General features: G+C 46.5%; 1 protein-coding gene across 1 annotated transcript in view; it reads left to right on the plus strand.

Annotated features, from left to right (window-relative positions):
* Apba2 (amyloid beta precursor protein binding family A member 2) overlaps nt 1–24,481 on the plus strand; it is a 174,002-nt gene that overhangs the window by 131,246 nt on the left and 18,275 nt on the right. The window contains exons 4-5 of the mRNA XM_038313844.1: nt 6,849–6,929; nt 8,052–8,088. Of these exons, the coding sequence (XP_038169772.1) occupies nt 6,849–6,929; nt 8,052–8,088 (118 nt within the window). The remainder of the gene's footprint in view (nt 1–6,848; nt 6,930–8,051; nt 8,089–24,481) is intronic.

The following is a 24,481-nucleotide window of genomic DNA, read 5'->3' on the forward strand; positions in this document are numbered from 1 at the left end:
GTGATGGAGGGACAAAGAAAAGCATTTACCTACAGCACTGAGCCCTGCGGACAGTACGCAGAGCCAACTAAGCCAGGCACAAAAGGACAGACACCATGTGACTACACTTCCATTAAGTTCCCAGGAAAGAAAATAGAGTTGTGTCTTCCAGTGACTGAGAGAGCTTTGAGTGGAGAGCTGCGGCTTCAGAGGTTTAGGATTGTCAGTTATGCAAGACACCAGGAGAGCTGGGGATGGGTGGTGGTGAATCTACTCAATTGTATGCTTTAAAATGATTGGCAGGGCAAACTTATTTACTATTATAGAAGATCTTTGTGTTATTAACTGGCTTGAGCCAGTTTGGAAAATCAGTACCCAAGCTGAGCCAGTCTTAGTGTGAGTAGCCAGAATCAATGACAAAGCCATTTAGGCCAATCAAATTTGTTCGGTCAGAATAACGGTAGATGAACCTCCTACCCTCATTTAGGTTGTGGACACAGGACATGTATGTGGTCGTAAGGTAGATCAGCTCTTTAGAGGCTCTCAGGCCATTGTAATTTGTAAAAGGATCAGCACTTCCTGAGTGGGAAGGGAAGGCTCCCTTTTTCTCCTAGGTCTTGGGTTGTGGTCAGTATTGGACATAATTTCAGCTTGGCACAAGTGTCACATAAAAGATTATTGAAAATGTTGTAAGCACAGACAACTGCCAAAGGGGGGTGGCTGAGGTCATGCCCTGTGAATACTAATGTCAGCACACAGACATGCCCTGAATTACAGTGGGTTTACATTATAGCAAAGTCCATAAGTCTTAATGTGGAAAATTGTAAGTAAAACATGCACAGCCAGCACCAGGACCTAGAAGGTGCTGTGTTTTCTGTTCCCAACCGCGAGGCTAATGGGAGCTGTGGCTTGCTATGTTGCCAGCATTCTGGCAGACAACTGCATTGCATGCTTCCAGTCCTTGGAAGGTCCCAGTCCACAATCTAAAGTTCCTCCTGAATGCATGTTGCATTTGCACCAATGTAAAGTCAAAAACGTGGAAAAGTCTGGTCAATAAGTCGAGGCCCTCCTATCTTGTAAAATCTAACGTCGAATGTTAACTCTACTCTTTCTCTTCCCACAAGTTTTTAAAAAACACAAACATCACATTTTTACATTCTCAAAAGCTTGGCAGGGAGAAGCTAATTGGATCCTTGGTATCATGTTACTATGCTATTTGGTGAAATGTCGCTTAAATTTTGAATGACGGGAGTTAGCTTTTGCATCTGCTGCGGTGGGCTGCTCCTGTGGCGCTGAAGTCAAATGTTTATTATTGAGGACTAATCATATTGACTGGCACTGAGGGCTCTTTTTCTTCTTAGGAGAACGCAGCTCTGGCAGGGGCACATCCATGTTAGTCATGCCAACCTATACGGAAGGATAGGAGTTAAATACGGAAGATGTCCCCTGGAAGCTGCAGCCTAATATTGACTTAGCATTGGCCATTGACTTGCTTTTTGACATGGCACCTTTGTTTCTTTCCTCTTGGAGATGTCAAGCTAGTTTTCTCAGAATGTGTGCACAAGGCTTGAGGTTAAGTGCTGGGCAGCTAGGGGAATTCAGAGAATGGTCTAGGCCAGGCTCCTGGGAGGACTCCAGGTCTGAGCTGTGGATAACTCTAAGTAATTGCTTTTGAGCCCCCAGTGGGTTGATCCTATTGAAATCTGTTCATACAACGTCTTTCCTTCGGATAAGCAGGAGGGAAAATTGCAGCTGTCTGTATGTAACTGGCGGAACTAATGGTGGAAGACGCAGTGTTGACACAAAACAGGATTCATGAAGGGGGCTTAGGTATTCTTGTTCAAGACTTGATCAGAACCAAATAGGAGTCTCCCTCACTATGTAGTATGCGTTACCTTGAGCCATAGAGCTCCTGGGTCCCCTTGAGGGTCCTTAGTGGGACCTCCCCACATGTGAGGCAGGTGCACCAGAGATAAACAATTATGTGGCATGAGGTCTGTGTGGCCCACCCTTCACTTGCTGCTGAAGGGTGACCGTCATGCAGCAGGGCACCACGGAGCTGGACTTGGTTACAAACAAGGCAGGATATTTAGACATCTAGAGGGTTCTTCTCACTCTTTCTTTTTGTTGGTCACTATTTTCATTTCATTCATTGTCTTGGCAGTGCTGTGTGTATCTCCCAAATCCTTGCTCATGCTAGGCAAGAGCTGAACCACTACTGTACACTGTCAGCTGCCATTATTTTGAAATTATAGTAATACACACCCAATACAAAACTTGACATTGGGCCTGTTTTGAAGTGAGTGCTCATTCAATGTCTTTAAATAAATGCTCTACAGCCGTAGCTGCCATTTAGTCCCAGCACAATCTCATTGCCTTGAAAGACTCTTACCCTTAAGCAATCTTTCCTTGCCCTAACCTCTTACAATGGGAAATTTGTTTTCTATCGTTAATGGATTCATCTAATCTAGATATTTCAGTCCATTCTATGCTGCCTGGCCTCTCCCTTAGCCTGCTTTAGAAGTTCACCTGTGAGGCAGTGGTATGCGGGGGCTTTATTCTTTTAGGGCCAAGGACATTGCATGGGGCAAGTGGAGCATGCCACACCTCCTATCTCCAGCCATGGAAGGCATTGGGTTGCTTCTGTGGCTAATGTCAGAGATGCTGTGAGTACGCATGTGCAAGTTTTCAGGGTTTCTTTTTTTGTTTGAGCTTTGTGGAGTGTATAGGGAGGAGCAAAATTTCTGGGCTGTGCGATCACCAGGGCTTGACTGTACAGTAGCAGTTTTCATTCCCACCAGCAGTCAGTGAGGGTTCTGCTTACTGTGAAATTGAAAAAAAAAATGTAGTCATCCCAACCCTGTGGCAGGCCAGACTTGGTCGCTCCAAATCCCCAGGCCTGATTTCTAAAGGGTAGTGTTCACTGTAAATCTGTTTACAGCCTGGGTTATCCCAGGGAAGGATGAATCTTGGCAAAACCCCATCAAGTCCAGTTCCCATGATGCCTGTGGGATAAGCCAAGGGTAGGGTCCTCGTTGCATATCTCCCTGTCCTTAATTAGAAGTGCCCTGCAGCGTGCAGAACACATAAGCGCTTGTTCAGGATTGGACATCCATGGACAGGACAGTCCTTTCACAAAGGTTGGCACACAGAGGTGAGTTCAGAACAGTTGGGATTGTGCTCTGAGATGCACGGCAAGGCATCCCTATCCACTGCCTGCACTCTGTCAGGTTCTTTGGAAAGGCCACAGGCAATAAGCAGATGCCATGTCCGGTTGGTTATGCTGGTCTGTCGTGGAGAGGATCTCAGAGACCTAGGCCTAGAGTCCAAAGCCAGGTTGGAGAAAGGGCACCAGCCATCAGTGCCTGGAAGGCTGGCCAGATTGACAAATAGTAACAGTAAAGGGGTCCTTTAAATGAGAGCGCTGAAGCTGTGTCTGGAGTTTGGGCTTTACAAGATGAAAAGATGGTAATAATAATTGCCCGGCATTCTAAACAACACTTAGTGACCCTGAACTATGTACACACATAATTGAGAGGGCAGATTTTATGCAGTGGAAAAACTGAAGTTCAGGCAGATGATGAATAATTTTTAGTATAATGCGTTTCGTGAAATGCTTGGCATGGGAGTGCATGGCCTTTCCTCCTCCCATTTACAGACCTACCTACAGATTTTAAAAGACAGATTCTCTGACCAGCTGGTGGCCTCTAATGTGTCTGCTGTGACACTTTTAAGCCATACAAGTCTTTGCAAAGGTGACCCCCACTATGGGAGTGGCTATCACAATAATAAATACCGGAGCCCAGTCCCATTTTCCTCAAGGTAAATAGTACAGTGGTGGCCTGAATTGTCAGAGGAATGGAGAAAATGAATAATAGCAGAGGTTTCTTTTCCTGAGCCCCATATATGTCAGAGGGTGGATTCTCGGGCTTTTTAAAGAACATGTCCATGTTCCTGAGACAGACCCCGGCGGATCATGCTTTGTCTTGCCCCCATTCAGAGCTGCCCTCATGCAGCAGAACTCGAGTTGATGGAGGAAGAAATCTTTGTAGGGATAGCGGATGTTCAGGGCAGGCTGGCTCCTTTTTAAAAACAAGGTCTGAAGTGGTCCCTAGAGGATGCAGTTGTCTGAGTCATCCACGAGACCTGGGATTTGTCTGTTGCAGGGTCAGGCTGGAGGGGGAGGTGTGACACAGTGTGATACTGTGACTTCTGCAGATCTAAGCTGATGTTGTCTGTTCCTAACATGTTTGTCATTCAGGAAAGGCTGTTGTTCCAGATGGCGTGAGCTGTGTGGGTGTGAGCTCGTTTACTGTGAGTTCCTCTCAAGCAGTGTGGGTTAGATGACTGGGTTTTCAGTCAAGTTAAGCAGACAAATCAGAATTGACACTTCCAAAATGCCAAACTTTATTTTGTACCAACTGGAGCCAACATATTTATTCAGATGACTTATGTGCATTAGTGTTTTTATTAAGGGTGTTTATCTCTGCGCTGAGCAGCTGTCCCTGGGTCCCAGCACGACTTGCTACCCTCGGAACTCCACAGTGGGCTCCTCCTCCCGAGAGTGCATTTCCTATTATAGCTTTGTACGAGCCAATCTCTGTTCCCCTGTGGATGGCTGATAGTTTCGGCATTGCTAGTAGTTTGGAAGAGCCCTGGTCATGTCTTGTTTGACATGTGGCTGTATGGATTCCAAGGGAGTGTCCCACAGAATTTAGGTATCATCCTCACCCAAGAGTCCTGGAGCCCCACATTCATGGAGGCCTCAAACCACGTGAATTTCCAATGCTGTGTCTCATGTTGCCAGTCCGCTGGGTAGGGATCAACACCAGATGGGTTTTCCTGAAGAGAAACATCACAAGCCCACCCTCTTTCCTCTTTGAAAATAAGCCTGGCTGTATATGGAATGATGTAGTTGTCATGGTGATGAGCAGCCCACTTGGGAGTACATTTGAGGAGATGTTGACATGGAGGAAGAGTGGTCCCCAGCGAAGACCTTGCTTTTCCATGGATGTCCCATACTGTAGCTCCACTTCAAGCTGTCCCAGGGGCAGTACCTAGGGGAGGAGTTGACACTTCTATGTTCCCTGGCTAAGTCATGAACTCTAACCTAAGTTACCCAAGGGCCTAATGGCTGGTCTGGAAAGGGAGTGCAGCCCCCTGTGTTCCATTCCCCATATCTGGTATAAAGATGCCTCTATATGTCTGTCTGTCTGTCTGTCTGTCTGTCTGTCTATTGTTCATCTATCTGAAGTTTCGGCACCACCCCAGCATGTGTGGTAGGGTTCTGTTTGCTGCTTGGTAGTGACTTTTTCAAAGGCTTCTTGGGGATGAGTGGAGCTGGTTAGCCGCGGGGTGGGCCTTCAACAAAGGGGGTCTGTGCAGGAATTCATTGCCGGCATCTTCCGAGCCATCATACTCTGGATACAGCCAGAGACAGGATCCAGCACTCATCAGTGTATCGGTGTGACTTCCTGTTACTGAATCATTGTGTCAGCATCCTTCCGCTTGCTGTTACTTCCTGGAAGTCCCATGATTTAAGGTGCTGCTCACTAGAGCTGTTTGGTTTGGGTGGTGACTTCAGTACCTTGGATGTTGCATCTGTCTTCTGCATGATGTAAAGAACTAAATGCAGAAAACACACTGTAAGCGTGAAATCATATTGTTTGAAGTAAGGGAGTTATAGGTTGAGATCCTATTTTAAGAGGAAACCTACGTTTCATGCCGTGTTTTATTTTTGTAGTAGTAGTAGGTTGATGCGTTTGCATCAACTCACTTGAGAACCTACATTTATTCTAACAACAAGGTTTTTAACTCTTGAATAATATGAGAGGAAGGTACCACCATGGGAAACACTATAGAGAATCATTCAAAAAAGCTACAATGGATTCAACATCTAACCCAGTGGTTGTAACTGTGGGTGTGGGTCCAAAGGAAACAAAAACAAAGTCTCAGAGACACAGTCGCATATCCAAGTTCCCAGCAGCCTTAGTTGGAGGAGTCAAAGAGTGGAGCAACCCAAACTGCCTTCAATGGATAAATCATACAACCCATGGAACACTGTTCAGCCTTCACAAGGGAAATTCTGACAGTGTAACACGGATGGACCTTGAGGACATTGTGCTAAGTGAAATAAGCCAACCACCAACAGATGAACACTTTGTAGTTCCATGGATTCCAGGCATTTAAAGTGGTCCAACTCATAGATCCAGAAAATTGGGTGAATGGGCACTGCTACGTAAAGACGACTGAGGAGTAGGGGATTGTAGTTGCACGGACAGGTTGCTTTTAAACATTCACTTTTATTTTTACTTATTGATATGTGTTTGTATGTGTGCATATGAGAGCCCATGAAGGTCAGGAGAATCTGTCAGCTCCCCTGGAGCTAGAGTTAAGGACAGTTGTGTGTGGCCCAGTGTGGGTTCCGGGAACTGAATTAAGGACCTCTGGAAGAGCAGGACATATACTTAACTGCCCAGCAGTCTCTAGAGCCCAGGTTTCAGTCTTGTGTTATGTATGAAGTGTGGCTTGGAATGGATGGTGATGATGGCGTACAACAACATGGATATACTTTATGCCATTCAACTGTACACTGAAAATAGTTCAGGTGGTAAACTATGTGTTTCATTAAAATAAAAGTAATAGTAAATAATAAAAGTTAAATAATTAGAAAACACTTCAGAAATATAAAAGTATACATATTTATTGTATGACAGTTTAATGACGTGTGTATGAATACTTGGACACATTTATATGTGTCCCTACATATGTCTGTTTTATAAGATTGAATCTCATTGAATATCCAGTTTTTTTTTAAATCTCAGCTCAATTTTCTACGAAATAAACATAATGAACATTCCTGTTTCCAGGTTTGCAATGGCTTGGAGCAGCCGAGGAAGCAGCAACGCTCTGATCTCAATGGACCCACTGACAATAACAACATCCCAGAGGTAATTTTCTTTCAAAGATGAGAGTTCTGGACCAGAGTTCTCATGATGAAGTTGCTGGCTGTGTTATGGTCAGCTCACTCTCCTAGTTTTGGGATCTGGGGAGAGGAAGTTTAGATCAAGTTTAGTCTGGGACCACTGTCTGAGGAAGAGATGTCGGTTCCCTGTCCTGGGAAGAGGGGACTCACATATCCTGAGGACTCACAACTGAACTGTGTACTCTTGGTGCACTGTTGATGGTGTGGGAATCCCTGGTGCTCCATGATGATAGTTCTCCTCGATGATGGTGTGGTGATCCCTAGTACCTCCCGATGATGGTATGCAGATCCCTAGTGCTCCCCAATGTTGATGTGGGGATCCCTGGTACTCCCTGATGATGGTGTGGGGATCTCTGGTGCTCCCTGATGATGGTGTGGGGATCCCTGCTGTTCCCAGATGATAGTGCTCCCCGATGATGGTGTGGGGATCTCTGGTGCTCCCTGATGATGGCGTGGGAATCCCTGGTACTCCCTGATCTGGTAGAAACTCAAGGGTAGCCTGGATTTCTCACAAGCACAGTCATTTTTTGACAGGCTTCCCTGTGCTGTATGAGCAACCCTACCCACCAGATACCAGCAACCACTACTTTGTACCTCAGTTATGACAACAAAATGTCACCAGACATTGACCAATGTATCCTTGAGAACAAAAATCATCATGACTGAGAGCCACTGGTCTAAACCAATAACATGGCTATCTGATTCAAATTAGGGCTCTGGCAAATTACCTTTTCTCTCTGGGGTAGTTGAGACACGATTGTCAAGCCCTGTTGAGATAGTTGTAGCCATCTACAACTATCTTCTTTACTGTGGTCCTTGAGACATGCCCAGTGGTTTGAGAACCATTGGGCTGACTGCTCTTGAAGCTCCTTCTAACTATGATGTGCTAGGTTAGAGGTTCTTAAAGACTGGCTTGTGGGCTTCTTTGACCCTTCTTAGCATCCTGTGTGGATCTGATTCCTTAGGAACACCAGCCATTCATGGGGTTAGACTGTTCCAGCCCAGGGTGGTATATATCTTGAGATAGTTCTTGTAAGTCAGCCTTCCATAGTTATTATGCTTCATTCTCTTTGTTATTTCTCAACAGACGAAGAAGGTGGCATCCTTTCCAAGCTTTGTGGCTGGTAAGTGACTTCAAATTGGATCTCTTGGGAGGCAGTTACACTTTATGGAAAAGCAAATGGTCCTTTTGTGCGTGGGTTTCCTCCAGAGATTCTTCCTTGGAAAGCACTGTTTCCAACAAGGTGCCCTCAGGCATTTGGCTCATTGGGTGCTGCATTAGCCTGCTTGGGAGAGGGGCTTCCAGCTCATCTGCCTGATTCAGTGTAAGGAACAGCAAGGACCGTTCATTGTGTTTTCCCCTCACTAACTGCATCACCAATGACACTGAGGGCTGGCTTAATGCATTGAGAGGTGTCTATCTGAGCAGCTCGTTAGGATCTACTTTTCATCAGCGTGGTTATAATGACATCCAAATGCTGGCTGTTCCTTTTCACGCCCTCTTTCATTTCCCTCCTACCGTTTCCAGGAGTAGCAGTACCTGTTCATATTCCAGAAAGAGCAAAGCAGACCGTCTTGATTGACTGGTTCTGTGTCAGTGTTTGGGGTGGGGGCACTCCTACTCAGCTTTTGATGAAGCTAGCTTACAGTGGCCTCATGTATCAGGTGTCCTTGGGTCCAACATCAGAGCAAAGAAGTAGGCCTTTTCTCTGCCAAGAGAATGTTTCTTGCCTCTAATGTGTTATAATAAACAAAGTGTCTTTTATTAATTCTTTCGAATAAGCTGATAATTAATTCCTATGAATATTTATAGGAGCAAAGTAAATGGATCTTCAGAAACAAATGGCTTTAAACCTTTGCCATTCGCTTTCCATTGATGGTAAATAACAGAAGTCGTCAAGTTCTCCTTTAAGGATAAGCTCAAACCAGGCTTAACCAGTTCCAACTGGTTCACTGTGATGACTGTTATTACCAGCTTAATGCCATTTAATTTAGAAGAGAATCCGTTTTAATTGTGAGGACTTATTTAAAACCCAAGTAGACGATTCCATGTTGCCCAGCACAAAAAAGGATCAAATGGGTTTTGTCCAGCAGTTCACTTGTGGACTTGTGGCTTTATGTGTACTTTTTTACTGGCTCCAACTGGCTCCAGCTGATTTCCGTTAGATCACAGCAGGTGATTGCAGTCACCCGGCTGACTGTAGTTCTTCCAGGGTCTTATGATTGACAGGAAGAGACCACGCCCCTCTTGTCACTCCCCAGTGGGGCATGGCTGGGTTCTGATCTGAAGGAGGCAACATCAATGAAAACTATCGCATCTCTCTGCACCAATTTTCTTGTTGGGCTGAAGCTAAAATGGACATGACTTGGTCACAACCATTCAAAGCTATGGGGCCTTCTGCACCTAAGAAATGGATTTGTCAATAAATCATGGCTTCATTTGGAAAGAATTTCAAGCTGTCATGGTTAGCAGAGACAGTGCAGCAATCTTAACTCTGCAAGTGGGGAGGGCGCATTCCAGCAGCTGCCCACGTGCTCCGTCTGACTGTGTCTTGGTGCTTTCTAGAAGGCTCGTGTGTCTGGTGCTCCTGAGACTGTTTTTCCCCACATTGGAAGGAGATAGAGCCCTCCCACCAGCTCAGATAGATACACTGCTTGTGGGCCGCTCACATTAGCATGGAAAGCTCACACTAGTGTGGTCAACTCACAAATTAGCCCCAATTTAGGAGAGAAACTAACTGGTCATTATGAAAATAGGAAAACCTTAATCAAAAGCCCATCTCTTCATCCAAGAGAATTCACATCCAACAAATGTGACCGGCAGTCACATAAAATGACAGAAAGAGATAGTGGTGAGTATCGCAGAAAAACCTAGACTCTAATGAATTTCAGAGCAGCATCTGGTGGTGTTAGACACCTTTACCAGCTGGGATAGGCGTGTGTGCAAGGACCCACTTGACATTTGCTTAGCAGAGAAGCATGTTAGTGGTGTGAAGAACTCTTGAGGGAGCCACTGACCACTCCATGACTGTAATGGCAGGTTAGCTTCCTGGCTTCGCTTGGTCTTGTCTTCATGTTTGTAATCTCATTGTCTGGATGTCTCCAGCCATTGTTTCCTGTTCCAGCAAGGAAAAGAAAGAGAAATGCCCAAATCAACCGTTGTTTCTCTCTTCACATTAAGGAATTTCAGTACCACAAGTGAGTAAAGGGGCTAGGAATGTGTCTCAGCTATTTAAGTGCCTGCCGTGTAAGCATTAAGACCTAAGTTTGGATCCCCAACATCCATGTAAAAAGTCACGTGTTGTGATAAATGTCTGTAACCCCAACACTTTTTGGTGGACTTGAAGACAAGCAGACCTTGGAATTCATTGGCTACTAGCTTACTCAAATTCATGAACTCTGGGTTTCATGTTTAAACGTAAGGCGGAATGCAGTCATGGAACATGCCCAACATTGACTTCTGGCCTCCACATACATGTGCCTGCATGAACACATACATATTATACATACACAAGAGTGAATTTGTTATGTGTCTGAGACTGTATTTTCCATTATCTTTCTAAGCCTGTTCACCAGGTTACTAAGAAATAGTTTTTCCACTGTATCAATGAGCAGCATTGCTATGACGAAGATACTTTGATTAGCAGACTGTGTCTAGGTAGGGGAATGTCAGCTCTATCAGTGAGCACCATTGCTATCATCAAGAATGGTTTTGTATCTAGGTGCAGGGATAAGAATCATTAAGGGTGTCACTCTTGTAATTAGGATGTCTCGTGGAGGGTCCCTGGAAGTTCCATGTAAGAGGTATAAGAACTACATGACGGCGAGAACTCTTGAGAACAAGAGGTTTTAAAACTACCATACGCTCTTCATAGTGGGTGCTTTGTACCCGCACAGCTGAGCCATCCAGCAGCCTTGTTAGACTAGCTATGGACATAATTCTGTATGGATCCTGTGGAAGAGGCAAGTCATCAACAGCTCCCATCTCATTCCCCCGAAAATAAATGGCCCCATTTCTGGTTGAAGTACTACAAGAGTCTGAATGTTTAGGGGAATTTTTTAAAAGACTTTGGGGGAATGTGGGTGTGGTGGTACAATCCTGTAATTCCAACTCCAAGGAGGAAGAGGCCGAGGAGCATGAGGAGAGTTCAAAGTCATCCTCCATCGCGAATTTAAGGCCATTCAAGACTTTATGAGACCATGTCTCAAAATCAAAACACCTCAAAGATCTCTTCAACATACTAGTTACTTCGCATGGGCCAGAGCTGTGTTCCATGAGGACTCCAATCCCCTCCTGGTTTAATGTTGGGTGGGTGGGGAACTGTGTACTGGGCTTTCTGTGGTAGGGGGAAGGTCTGGAGAGGTGTTGATTGGCCTGGCCATCGCCTGCTAAGCTAGCACCTCTGTCTAGTGACTGTTTTGGCCTTCTAGATGGAAGAGAACTTGGTAGAAACCCCAAGGAACTGAGACATGCCCTTGAGATGGTTGCTTAGGCATAGACCCACACACCTCCCTCAGAAGTCTAAGACGGCCTTTGACCCTAGCTCAGGGCTTCTTTCACATGGAAAGCTTGTTGTGGTTCTGAGAACAACTGCAGGAGCTCCAAGGAGAGCTTCTTCATCCTGACACTGACTAGGCATCGTAGGGTTTCTGTTGCTGTGATAAGCGTCATGGCCAAAACCAAACTTGGGGAGTCAAGAGTTGACCTCAGCCTACAACTCTCAGGTCCCACTCTGTCACTGAGGGAGTCAGGGCAGGAAGTCAAGGCAGGAAGTCAAGGCAGGAGCTGAAGAAGAGACCCTGGATGAATGCTACTTATTGACTTTCCCAGCCTGTTTTCATATACTGTGCAGGACCGCTTGCCTAGGGATGGCATTGTCCACAATGGGCTGGGCTCTCCCATGTCAATCATTAATCAAGAAAATGCCCCACAGACTTTCCTATATGCTGCTATTATGTCGGCATTTTATAACTGTGGTTCCTTCCTCTCAGATGACAAAAAGCAGACCAAAATCCTGCCAGTACACCTGGGCATGGTGTGGCTCAGCCCCATGCTGTTTAGTATGCCTGTACCATGTCACCTGACCAGTTACCCTCAAGGAATGTGTACTTTCTGTTGCACTTTAGTAAGGCTAAAGTAGCATAGCCAGTAACCCATGATGAAGAGGGATAGTGCCATGCCTGCACTTAGAGCCATTAGTTCTTAACCTGTGATTTTTTTTATCCAGTGTGCCCTTGATAATGAGGATAGTTGTGGGTGTGACTTAGTGGTTGGGCCCATGCTTGGCATATGTGAATCACGGAGTTCGATCCCAGCTCTAAAAATTGATAGATGGATAGAAGGATGGATGGGTGGATGGGTGGATGGGTGGATGGGAAGATGGGGAAGATGGGAAGATGGGGAAAACTTGTAGCAGAAGGTAGGCAAACCCCAACAGGTGCTTAGCTTGAGCCAGGCATGGTTGATCCAAATGCTCCAGTAGATCAGCTCTTCAGTCACTCCGATAGCAGTAAGAGGGGGTGTCATTACAGAGGAGGAAATAGAGGTTCAGGGAGAGTTAGTCATTGGCTTGGAGTCACCAGCTATGCCGTGGCAGAATGGGGTTGAAACCTAGGTGATGGAGGAGTGTCTATGTGTTACTTTAATTGGTTAATAAAGAAACTTTCTTGGCCCCTTTAATAGGACCAAAAAATAGGTAGGCGGAGTAGACAGAACAGAATTGTGGGACAAAGAAAGCCGAGTCAGGTATACGCTTCAGGCAGTGGCCATAGGCAGTCACCATGCTTGTCCTCTCCAAGATGGACACAGGTTAAGATCTCTCCTGGTAAGCGACCACCTCGTGGTGCTACACAGATTACTAAATATGGGTTGATCAAGATGTGAGAATTAGATAATAAGAGGCTAAAACTAATGGGCCAGGCAGTGTTTAAATAAATACAGTTTCTGTGTAATTATTTCAGGTGTAAAGCTAGCCAGGTGGCGGGACGCAGCCCCGCCACTCCTTCTACACCTAGGCTTTGGTCTTAGCTCATCATCCTCATACTGAGCTGCCTAAGCAAAGCTTGGTATGTATAGCCCCTGGAGAGGAATAAAAAACATACCATTCAGGTTGGAGAGAATTCCCTAGAGAAGACTCCTTCAGATGTCAAGGGAGACTCCTGAAGACTTTCCCAGTGATGAAAGATAATAGGCACCGTCAGGATGTTCCCAGTGCAGCGCACGCTGGCTGGAAGCACATAAATTCCAGGTAGAAGATGTATCAAGAGTTGCAGCCTATGAACAAGCTTGTGTAAAAGTCCAGCTTGTGTGTGCTTCTTACAACCCAAAGGTTGGTACTGGTCACAAGCCATGGCCCCTATCAGTGGTCACATTAGTTCAAAATAACAAAGATCAGGGTGAGCCCACTCCTTACACTTACGCCTCCTCCTGTGAGTGAGCCAAAGCTCCCGTGAGATGTCTGCAATCCCAGCAACCACTCTCTGCACTAGTCCCATCCTGCTGTAATTCTTGGCCTCGTGTGTCAGGGCCATGGGGTTCCTTAACGGCCCATCTGTGACTTGTCAGTGCGCCATGCCTGGCCCGCATGCTGGCCAAGTGGGAGAGTGGGGACCCAAGCACATAAGACTTCTGGTCCTGGCTGAGACTGCTTTTCTTCAAACCTTTCCTCTCTCAGGTATCTTCTCAAGGTGACAAAGCTTATAGCTAAGATTTTACTTGCTTAAAATGAACACCCGGGGCAAGCCTGTCCAGGGGAGACCCCTGAATAGAGGTGTCCTCTCTGACTGTGAGGAGACAAAGCTCCTGAGACGGCATGAGTCTGGGGCGGTGTTGACAGGCTAGGAATCAGGTGACTCTGTGGGACCCCAAGGATCATGGGAGTTCAAAGAGGGGTTAGAGAAGCACACAGTCTTTCTCTTTTATAAGCAAGATCATTTTTGTTAGCACTCAACGACAGGCATTACACATGTTTTAAAATAAGAACCTTTATTGCTTAGCAGAAGGCTTGAAAGATTTCTTTAGATAGAGTTTGGATCAGGCCAAGATCTGCGGAAGTGAAAATGAATTCCCTCTGGAGATCCTGGAGGAATGTCCTCCTTTTGAACCTGCACAGTGCAGAGAACTCGGTTCAGACCCTGTCCTCTCTTCTGTGACTCCCTCCTGAAGCTTTCTGGGTTTGCACCAGCTTACATACAGACCTCCCTTTCAAATAGCCAGTATTCACCATGCCCTTTCTTTTCTTGGCAATACTGGCGAGTGCCCAGCTCCAGCTGACTGTTTAAGCCGTCATTCAGGGCATGGTCCATGGGTGGGCAGTGCCATATTAACCCGTCTGGTTCAAACCAACTCTTTGGAGGTTTCTGGCCAGTGCAGCAGTGACCAGCCTTGTGATGGGATGTGAGCTGTTCCATAGACTTGCTCCCTGTATAAAGCAGGGCTAGAAGCTATGTCAACTGTCAATGTTAGAGCATGCTGACTTTGAGGAACATGGCTGAAGTGCCTTGCAAGAGGGGACAGTAGACACCGCCCTCGGTCATTGTGCTAATCATTATTATGTTGCTGTGATCAAATACCTGATAGACAAAGGATGAAAGACTTCTTTGTGTCACTCTTCCAATCATGCCTGCCGAGATCCATTGCAGTGGGCCTGTGGTTAACGTAGCAGGGGCAAATCAGCTCACTGCATGGCAGACAGGAAGGAGAAAGACAGAGAGCCCCGAGATACGGCCCCTAGGAATGTGCTTCTACTTTCTTTAACCAGGCTCCACCTCCAAGAGCTTTCCTTACTTCCCAGTGATGTCAGCAACTTATGAACCCATTGGCAAATGAGCCTGTGGTGGTCTGGTCACCTCTCAGTGGTTGGGTCACTATCTGGGGTCCAAGACTTTCAATGAGACACTACATATCCAAGCAATAACCACTGTAACAGCTGTTGATGGGCGTGTGGACTCCACAGTCATCACACTGTGCCCTGCAGCTGGATGTTCTTACCACAGGCACTGGGTATACGGTGGCATCACGTTGATTTCTCATGTGTGACTTTCCTCAGAAGTGAAGTCTAACACCACGCCAGAAGTTCATAAGCTAAGTTAGGCCACTTGCGTCTCCCTCCTTCCTTCCCTTCTTGTTTTGTATTGTTTCTTCAATAGAGTCTCTGTGTAGCCCAGGTTGACCTCAGAGTCCTGGTCCCCCTGCCTCTGCTTCTCAGATTCTAGGATTGAAGTACAACTTAGCATCCCTGGCTCCTGGCTCTTTTTTCTTAAGCCTCTCCTGCACACTGTTATTGTGACAAAGTAACTCATGTGAACTTAGGAGGAGGAGGGTTTATTTGATCTCATGGTTTCAAAGGGTCCAGTCTATGGTTGGTTGACTCTGTTGTTGGGGGACCATGCTGAGGCAGAACATCATGGCACAAGGCAGAGGACAGGGGACAAGATTCTACCTCATGACAGGAAGTAGAAAGAGAGAAAGGGTTGAGGTCCCAGGTCCTCCTCAAGGTCATACCCCAATAACCTAATTTCCTCCAACTATGTCTTACTATTAAAGGCCTATTACTTCATGATAGAACATCAGCGAGGGGTCCTAGCCTTCAATGCATGGATTTCTGGGAGGACATTTCAGATCCAAATTGTTAACACAGCATTTGTGGGGCCGAGGAGATGGCTCAGTGGTTATACTGTGTAAGTTCAGTGGCTGGAGTTCTAATTCCTAATGGCCACATAAAAACCAGACACAGTGGCACAAGCCTGGAGACCCCCAGTACTAGAGAGCAGGGAAGCAGGGTGTTGTAGATGGGCAAATCTTGGGGGTAGGAGGCTTGCGGCCAGCTAGTAAATCTGGAACCACAGCTTCCAGTTCAGTAAGAGACCCTGCCTTAAAACATAAAGTGGAGAGCAGCACAGGAAGACAGGTAGCATTGACCTTTGGCCTCCGCATGCACACATGGGTGCCTCCAAAACGTGTTTGTCAAATGTGTACAACACATTGTGATGTAATCTCTACAGCTAAGCTGGTTAACACATCTTCCTCTATCCCCCTTCTTCGTGGAGTTGAGAGAAGACGCTTGAGATCTATGGCCTTAGCAGATTTCTAGCATATGGTTGTCCTTTGATGTCTAACGGCTCCCCCAGATACCCAAACCCCACAGATTGTCAAGTTCTGTAAAGCAAATGGCATGGTATATGCTTGGAAACTGCAAGTTCATACTCGGGGTACCTGGTTCCTCTCTGTGTGATATACAATACCTAACGCAGGTAAATGCTGTACAAGGGCTTACTGTGCTGTGTGCTTTAGGGGATTTCGGTACAGGTTCAGTACATACAAGATCATTTCAGTCAACGGATGGTTGAACTAAGATTGGGACTGTGGCCCTGTGGATGGTAGTCAGTAGTCACTGTGCCGTATTCCGGGTCTGCTTGGTTCACTGCCTGTGACTGGATGCGGTTACACTTTGACCAGCGTTTCATTTAAGCCCTGGCTTGGTCTTTCTGTTTCTTACAGATTTGTGCATCTGTTCACTTAAAAGACGTGAGCTCTTTGGTTCATATTGGGAAGTTGTCCTGGGTTATCCTTAGCTATATTTTTGTGGTTTTGTTTTGTTCTGCTTAGACAGAATTTCACCCTGTAGCACACACAGCCTAGCCTTGAACTTGCAAGCCCCCAGCTCAGTCTCCCCAGGGCGAGGTTCACAGGTGTGAACAATCACACCCAGTCTTTGTCCTTCACACACACACACACACACACACACACACACACACACACACACGCTATTACACAAAATACTATTACTTTGCTGAACTTATCTGGGTTCACATGACCAATCGTTTTCCTTTGTAACCTTTAAGGCCAGAAGAATCCTCACACTGTTCAGATTGTTTTTTAAAGTTTTCATCTAGAACTTTTATTTTTTTTTTAAGTGAATCTGATCCATCTATAAATTTTTGGTGTAAAGATACAAACAGAGGTCACGTTTTGAGCACCCTGTACTCTATCAACTGACTGGCTGTGGGGGAACATCATTGGTGTGGAGGGTACTACCTTTGCTGTATTTTCTGGCTCTGGGTCCATTTGGGGATGGTCTCCCAGGTCCCGACTGAAGCTACTTTTCTCAGGACTTACAAACATTTTATAACTTGCTGGAGCTTGTTTGTGCTCCTACATCCCCACCCCCTCCTGCTGCCATCCTCTCCCTGCCCCCCTTCTTCCCTGAAGACTTCTATGTGGCTATTTTTCTATATATGTTTTTGGGTCAGCTTATCTAGGTACATACACAAAATGCCCTCTTGGCGTCTTTATTTGGCGTCCATTCAGTTTCTCTAGTTAGAGGGGAAGTGCCAGCTCTAGAGCACAGGCGTCTCAGACATCCAGAGAGGCTTCTCGCCCCACCAGGTCAAACGTGTTTATCTTTAAAGCTTGTCTGGAAACTCTGACACATGTCCTTTTCATTTATTCTTTGGTCCTTAATCCCGCTTGTTGTTTTGGTAAATGTTATCTTTTTGCTTCATTACATTTTCCTGACTGTTTGTAGGTACAAAGAAAGCTATTGATTTCTTTTCTATATTAAATTCTAAACCATTGGTTCAGTCAGTTTTTTTAGTTTTATTTTCCCCTAAATATATATTTATTTGTCTTCTTGGCTCTTCCCTGGCTTAGAATCATACCATCTACAAATTAGAATCCCTTCCACTGTCTTGTTTTCTATCAATTCTTCCTCTTATCTCATTGAGTTGGACAGAAAATAAGAAACGGTGTTATATAATAATGAAATATGCCCGCTAGGTTTTTTTTTTTTTTTAACTAGCATCCTTTTAAAAGATCCATCCTTTTGGTTTGCTATAAAATGTTCACACTCCAGCCGGGCGACGGTGGCGCACGCCTTTAATCCCAGCACTCGGGAGGCAGAGGCAGGCGGATCTCTGTGAGTTCGAGACCAGCCTGGTCTACAAGAGCTAGTTCCAGGACAGGCTCTAAAGCCACAGAGAAACCCTGTCTCGAAAAACAAAAAAAAAAAAAAATGTTCACACTCCAACTGGACTTGGTGGTCTCCCGTTAGATCTGTCCCACCGTCTCAATGGGTAAACGCACTCCTCACGGTCCTGACTTCCTTGCTCATGATCTCCCTCCTTTTGCTCCTCATCGGGACCTTGGGAGCTCAGTCCGGTGCTCCTATGTGGGGCTCTGTCATTTTCTCCATCCAATGCCAGGTGATATGCAAGATATTCATTAGTATGGCAATAGGATCTGGACATTTCTGGCACCCTCTCCTCAGCTGCCCAAGGACCTAGCTGGGGGCGTCTTCCTGGACACCTGGGAACCCCTCTAGAGTCAAGTCTCTGCCAACCCTAGAATGGCTCCCTTAAGTAAGATATATAATTCCTTGTTCCCATATCCACCCTTCCTATATCCCAACCATCCTATTCCCCCAAGCTCTTCCCATCCTCCACTTCACACTTTTCTCGCCCCAACCCCCCTCCCCCCATCCCACCCCACCCCTATGTTCCCATTTTTTGTCCGGCAATCTTGTCTACTTCCAGTATCCAGAAGGATAACTATATGTTTTTCTTTGGGTTCACCTTCTTATATAGCTTCTCTAGGATTTTTTACGAATTATAGGCTTGATGTCCTTTATTTATGGCTAGAACCCAATTATGAGTGAGTACATCCCATGTTCATCTTTTTGGGCCTGGGTTACCTCACTCAGGAGACCACCAAGTCCAGTTGGAATGGGACTGATGGAACAGGGGACCAAACCGGACTCTCTGAATGTGGCTGACGGTGGAGGAGGACTGAGAAACCAAGGACAACGGCAATGAACGTGAACTCTACAGCATGGACGGGCTCACTGTGAGCCTTGTCAGTTTGGTTGCTCACCTTCCTGGTCATACGGGGAGCTGGGAGGACCTTGGACTTAACATAGTGAAGGGAACCCTGATGGCTCTTTGTCTTGGAGAGGGATGGAGTAGGGGTATGGGTGGAAGGGAGGGGAGGGAAAGGAGAGGAGGAGGGAAGGAGATGGAAATCTTTAATAAAAAAATGAGGGAAAAATGTTCACACTTATAAAACTTAGAAAGTCATACCCATTGCCGTGCACCCTCACTGGCTTCAGGCTCACAGTGCCTACCTCTCCTCGTGACCCATAGTGCTTAACCTCCACCCCCACACTCCCCAAGTTCTCTAAAGCAATCCCATTTTTCCTGTAAGTAGTTCACCTATGTATCTCTAAAACATGAGAACGCTATTAAAACCGTTGCAGTGCCATTGCCACAAATAGAGCTGTCAGTCATTTCTGTGTGCCACTCAGTGCCAGCTAGTGTTTGCATTTGCCCATGCACAGTGTCTCTCTCAATAGAGATCTGAACCAGGTCCCCAGTGAGCCTGGCTGATACATTTTATAATTGTCTTCCTCCTCTTACAGATTCTCCACTCATCTGTTTCTCTCTCTCTCTCTCTCTCTCTCTCTCTCTCTCTCTCTCTCTCTCTCTCTCTCTCTCTCTCTCTCTCTCCCCCCCCCCCTTCCGTTGCTGTGATAAAACACTGTGGCCAAAATCAGCAGAAAGGTCGATTTGGTTTACATATGTAGACGATGGTCCATCATTGAGGGAAGTCAGAGCAGGAACTCAAGCAGGGCCTTGAATCAGAAGCCATGGCAGAATGCTTCCTGACGGCTTGCTCAGAGACCCTATGCTTACCCAGCTTTTGTATATAATCCAGGACCACCTGCTTGGGGAACGTTCTGCCTATAATGAGCTGGGTTCTCCTCCATCAATTGGCAATCAAGACAAGACCCCACAGACATGCTCACCAGCCAATCTAATCTAGGCAGTTCCTCGAGGGAGGCATCCAAGTCACCCTTCCAGATGATTGTAACAAGTTGACAAAGCTAACAATTAGTGGTCTTGATGACACATGTGGAAGTCTCTGTATCATTCATCCAGGGACACTCTTTTTGCACTCTGCGATTGGTTGATTGTATCCTGATGGTGTCATCTGCATGGGCCTCTGTCCATGTCTAGGAAAATGGTCAGGGTATAGATAGAGGGGCAATCATAATAAGTTTGATTCGGTAGAGCTTCTTAGATAGTATTACATCTGGCTGTCCCTCTTTCCTTTTTTATCAGCAATAAATTTATCACTGTCTAGATCCATTTATTGGTTTTTCTGATAGAATCATTTCCCTGCTGTTGCTTCTTTGAACTCTTATACAGATGAACTTTTCCTGATTATAATGCACACAAGAAACACTGTCTTGAGGTTTTCTCTTTACCAATGTTTAAGATAATGGGTTTCCCTACCAATCTATAAAGGTGAATGGCAGGCTTCGGTACTGTCACTGTGCATCCTTGGCTTGCAGCCTGGTAGGGTGGCCCTGAAGACACCTTGCTTAGGGATATTTCCATGTGTCTAACCAACTGGCATGGTGCTGTTAGTCCCTCAGTCTTAGGATGGCCTCAGTATGTTCTAATATTCTGGCATAATTCAAAACTGTTTTGTCCTGGGAATGGACTCGGTTAATCCTTTCATCATGGAGCTGGGGGGATACTGTTGAGAGAACACAGTCTGGGTACAGTCGGGCTTCCGTGGTGAAGAGCTTCGGAAGTGAGAACACGTGGTGTGCAGTGAGAACATGTGGTGTGCAGTGAGAACATGTGGTGTGCAGTGAGAACATGTGGTGTGCAGTGAGAACATGTGATGTGCAGTGAGAACATGTGCTGTTCAGTGAGAACATGTGGTGTGCAGTAAGAACATGTAGTGTGCAGTGAGAACATGTGCTGTTCAGTGAGAACATGTGATGTGCAGTGAGAACATGTGGTGTTCAGTGAGAACATGTGGTGTGCAGTGAGAACATGTGTGTGCAGTGAGAACATGTGCTGTTCAGTGAGAACATGTGATGTGCAGTGAGAACATGTGATGTGCAGTGAGAACATGTGGTGTTCAGTGAGAACATGTGTGTGCAGTAAGAACATGTGGTGTGCAGTGAGAACATGTGGTGTGCAGTGAGAACATGTGGTGTGCAGTGAGAACATGCACTGTGCAGTGAGAACATGTGTGTGCATGTGTGACAAGTCTCCCAGCAATCCCATCTCCTGACAGTTACAGTCATGCAAGCCCCTCACCCTGGTCATAAGCTGGGAAAAGTGATAATAGGATGTTGCCCCCAAAATTAAGTTATAGGAAGAGCACGCTATTTGCATCACTCCATTCTGCTTGTTCTCAAAAAGAGCCAAGCTGCTCTGCTGTGGTCCTGAGTTGCCCTGCAGAGAGGCCAGCAGGCAGGGGATCTAAGTCTCTGCCAACAACTATGGCAGGGAACTTGTGCTGGCCTTTCTTGTTCAGGCCTTAAGATTGTAACAGGCTTCCCAGCTCCCTTGACTACAGCCTCCACAGAGATCCTGAGCCAGAGGCCCCAGCTGAGAAATAGCTGTGTTCCCAAGATAATAAGTGTTTGGTGTTTTAAGCCACTAAATTTGGTGGTAATTTTTATGCAATTATACTCAATAAACAATAACTAGTGTGCTATATTTTCAAAGTTGTACTGCATAATGTTTCGTACTGTAATTTTGCCAGGGCTCCAGGGCTCTTGTACTCATGTTCTCTTGTTCCCATATCCCAGGCTCCGATTCTCAAAGTGATTATGCATTTGTCTCATTCCGCTAATCACACTCCAGTCCCAGAGATAACAGTATCAACGTTGCCAAGGACGCAGGGCTGTAGGCTCAGTTAGGATTTCCTGGCCTTCATTCTTTGCAGCAAGGCTCAGCAGGGACGTACCACCAAATGGACTCAGGAGGGGAGGGAACCATCTCCACAGCCCATGGGGAGTCCCTGGTACCTCTCTTCCCACAGCAGTCAATCCCAGACCAATACTGTGTCTTGCGATGGCTTTTTAAAAATACCTTTATCATGTTTAGTTGTTTGATTATGTCACAAGTGAACATTCAGATTACTTTGTTTCATTTTTCTTTTAATTTTTAGAGCTAAGCTTTTGTCACTATGACTATGAAAAGTGGGTCTAAAGTCACAACTCAAGGTATGCTGTGTGCAGAGGCGTCCAGTCCTGGATCCTTACCTCCTGTCTTCTCTCTGGATACTTCTCCATATAGACAGCCATTTGTAATGTTTAACATGGCTTTCTTCAGATTTCAAAAACGCTCTGTTCCTTATATATACTTCTAAATGGACACATAATGCATAAAAGTCTTTTAAGTTTTAAATAGGATTTTATGGGGGGTTAAACGAAGTTTCTTTACACACTTGGTTTATGCTGTGGTTAATGTTTCATGTGTATGTTGTGAGCTTACCTTCCTCTGTTTAGGTAATTGGGGTGAATTTAGATTTTTTTTTCCTCCATCGTGCCTTCCTTCTAACACTAGCCATGTGCCCAGGAGCTGCATGGTGCTAGTGGCCTTCCAAACTGCTCAACAGGACTCCACCAATGGCTCCTGCTCAGCTGTGCCTGAGGACTTCCCAGGTTTTTGTCTTTACAAATAATGCCACAGAAAAATGCCCAGACACAAGCTAATGCTTATGGTGTCCTCAGCAGAGCCGGATGGACTTGGCTTTGGCCTTCTCTGTCACAGCTTCTCCTCCTGCGGCCACTGACCCTTGCTGTTCACTGTGTTCTAAAGCACCACACCGTGTGTCACTACGAGTTGTCCCTGTCCATGACAACCCTGCCTCTGTCAGGTCTGAATTTACAGGTAGCACCATCTATGAGCAGCACAGGGTGCTCTTCATGGTGACGTCTCAGAGGCCCAAGCTGCTGCAGAGTAGGGCCTTGCTGGGCTAGAGCCTTGCTGGGCTAGGCTGGCGTGAAGAGAGAAGCACCGTAGACCCCTCCCTTTCCAGGGAGGCCTGAAAGCCATTCTTTCCCCTCTTTGGGGCTCCTTCCCATGGGTTGGCTTTTCATGGACCTGTGTGGCTTTCTTGATATGTGGTCTGAAGAGTCCTCCTAGAGTGACATGGGAGGTCTGTGGCCCTTCTGAGGCTGTGGAGACAGGTGTCCCTCTGCATCATAGTCCTCACAAGATCTGGAGCCTCTTCTTCCTCGCTCCCTCCTACTGCATCCATCTGCCTGCCTTGCGTACCTGCACACTGGCAATCCTCCTCTTCTCTTCAGAGCCGGAACTGGGGAATGGCTCACAGTCTGCCCCTGCCCACGCTCCTCACCCCATGGGCTGGCTCCCACCTGCTAGCCCTTGAAACGGCTCCAAGGTCACCGCTGGCTGTCTTGTCAGGATGCCCAGTACATGGGGGCCCCTTGTAGATGGCCTCCTGCCAGCCCGGTACAGATGGGCTTGTCTCCTCTCTCTCTAAACCCCTTCTTGTCATGATGCCTGGCAGAGCTGGTTCCTGGGGCCTCCTTCTGCCAGCTCGCTCCCTGTCCTCCCGACAGTGACTCTCCCATGCCTGCAACTTTAGTTGGCATCTCTCACTGCTCACTCTTATTCTGTCGTCTAACCTGGGCTGTCTTCAAAGCTGCTCTTGGAAGGTACCCTGGCCCCTGCAGCTAAACTGGTCCAAAAGCCTCACCCTAAAGTCAGTGCTTTTGCAAGGAGCCCTTTACAGTGAGTAGAAGCTCCAGTTATCTAGCCACAGAACTTTCCAGTTCCCCTCAACCGCACCTCACATTCAGCCTGAATTTGGACTGAATCTTCCAGTCCCATCATCCTCATGGTCTACCCCAGCATCCTCTCCTACTTGCTTGGACCCCTGCACTTCCCTCAGACTTCTTCTATCATCTGAGTTTGGCCTAAGATAATCACAAGCACTTTGTTGTTTTAATAATTTAAGGTGTCTTCCACGGCGGCTATTGCTCTCCACCGAGAGCCAAGAGCTCCTCATTGCTGGAAGCTCACAACCCTGCCATTCCCCAGAGGAGTGTGGGGCCAGTGTGTGAGGTTCAGAGCCACAGAATGTGCCACTCCCGTCCCCAGCAACTGCTCTCTCTCTCTCTCTCTCTCTCTCTCTCTCTCTCTCTCTCTCTCTCTCTCTCTCTCTCTCTCTCTTTCTCTCTCTCTCTCTCCCCCTCTCTCCCTCCCTCCCTCCCCCCTCCCTCTCCCTCTCCCCCTCTCTCTTCCTCTCTCCCTGTCTCCCCCCTCCCGCCGTGTGTGTGTGTGTGTGTGTGTGTGTGTGTGTGTGTGTGTAGCATGTGTCTGTGTGTATCTATAGCATACTGGTGGGTAGCACTGTGGGATAGGAGCCTGACAGTCTAGGAGGAAATTCTGGGTTAGGGGAGCTCCCTGAGAGTCCATGCCAGCCTGACACCCACCAGAGAGCTTCAGCTGGATCCGTCTTTCTGACCTCAGCAATCACTGCGCTCTGTGCTATGGTGGGAGGCTGGAAGAAGTATGGCACCAAAGGCATTACCCAAGCAGCAGAATGCAGCTGTACTGGCCATCAGCAAGGTGACAGTGACTGCGGGAGGAACAACCTGTGGTGTGATCATTTGCCAGGCATCTGGGTGCTTGCTGGATTGCCAGTTTGAACCCAGAAAGCTCGAGCCTATCGATTGCAGGAGG

Source organism: Arvicola amphibius, chromosome 12, assembly GCF_903992535.2.
Source record: "Arvicola amphibius chromosome 12, mArvAmp1.2, whole genome shotgun sequence".
NCBI classification, from domain to species: Eukaryota; Metazoa; Chordata; class Mammalia; order Rodentia; family Cricetidae; genus Arvicola; species Arvicola amphibius.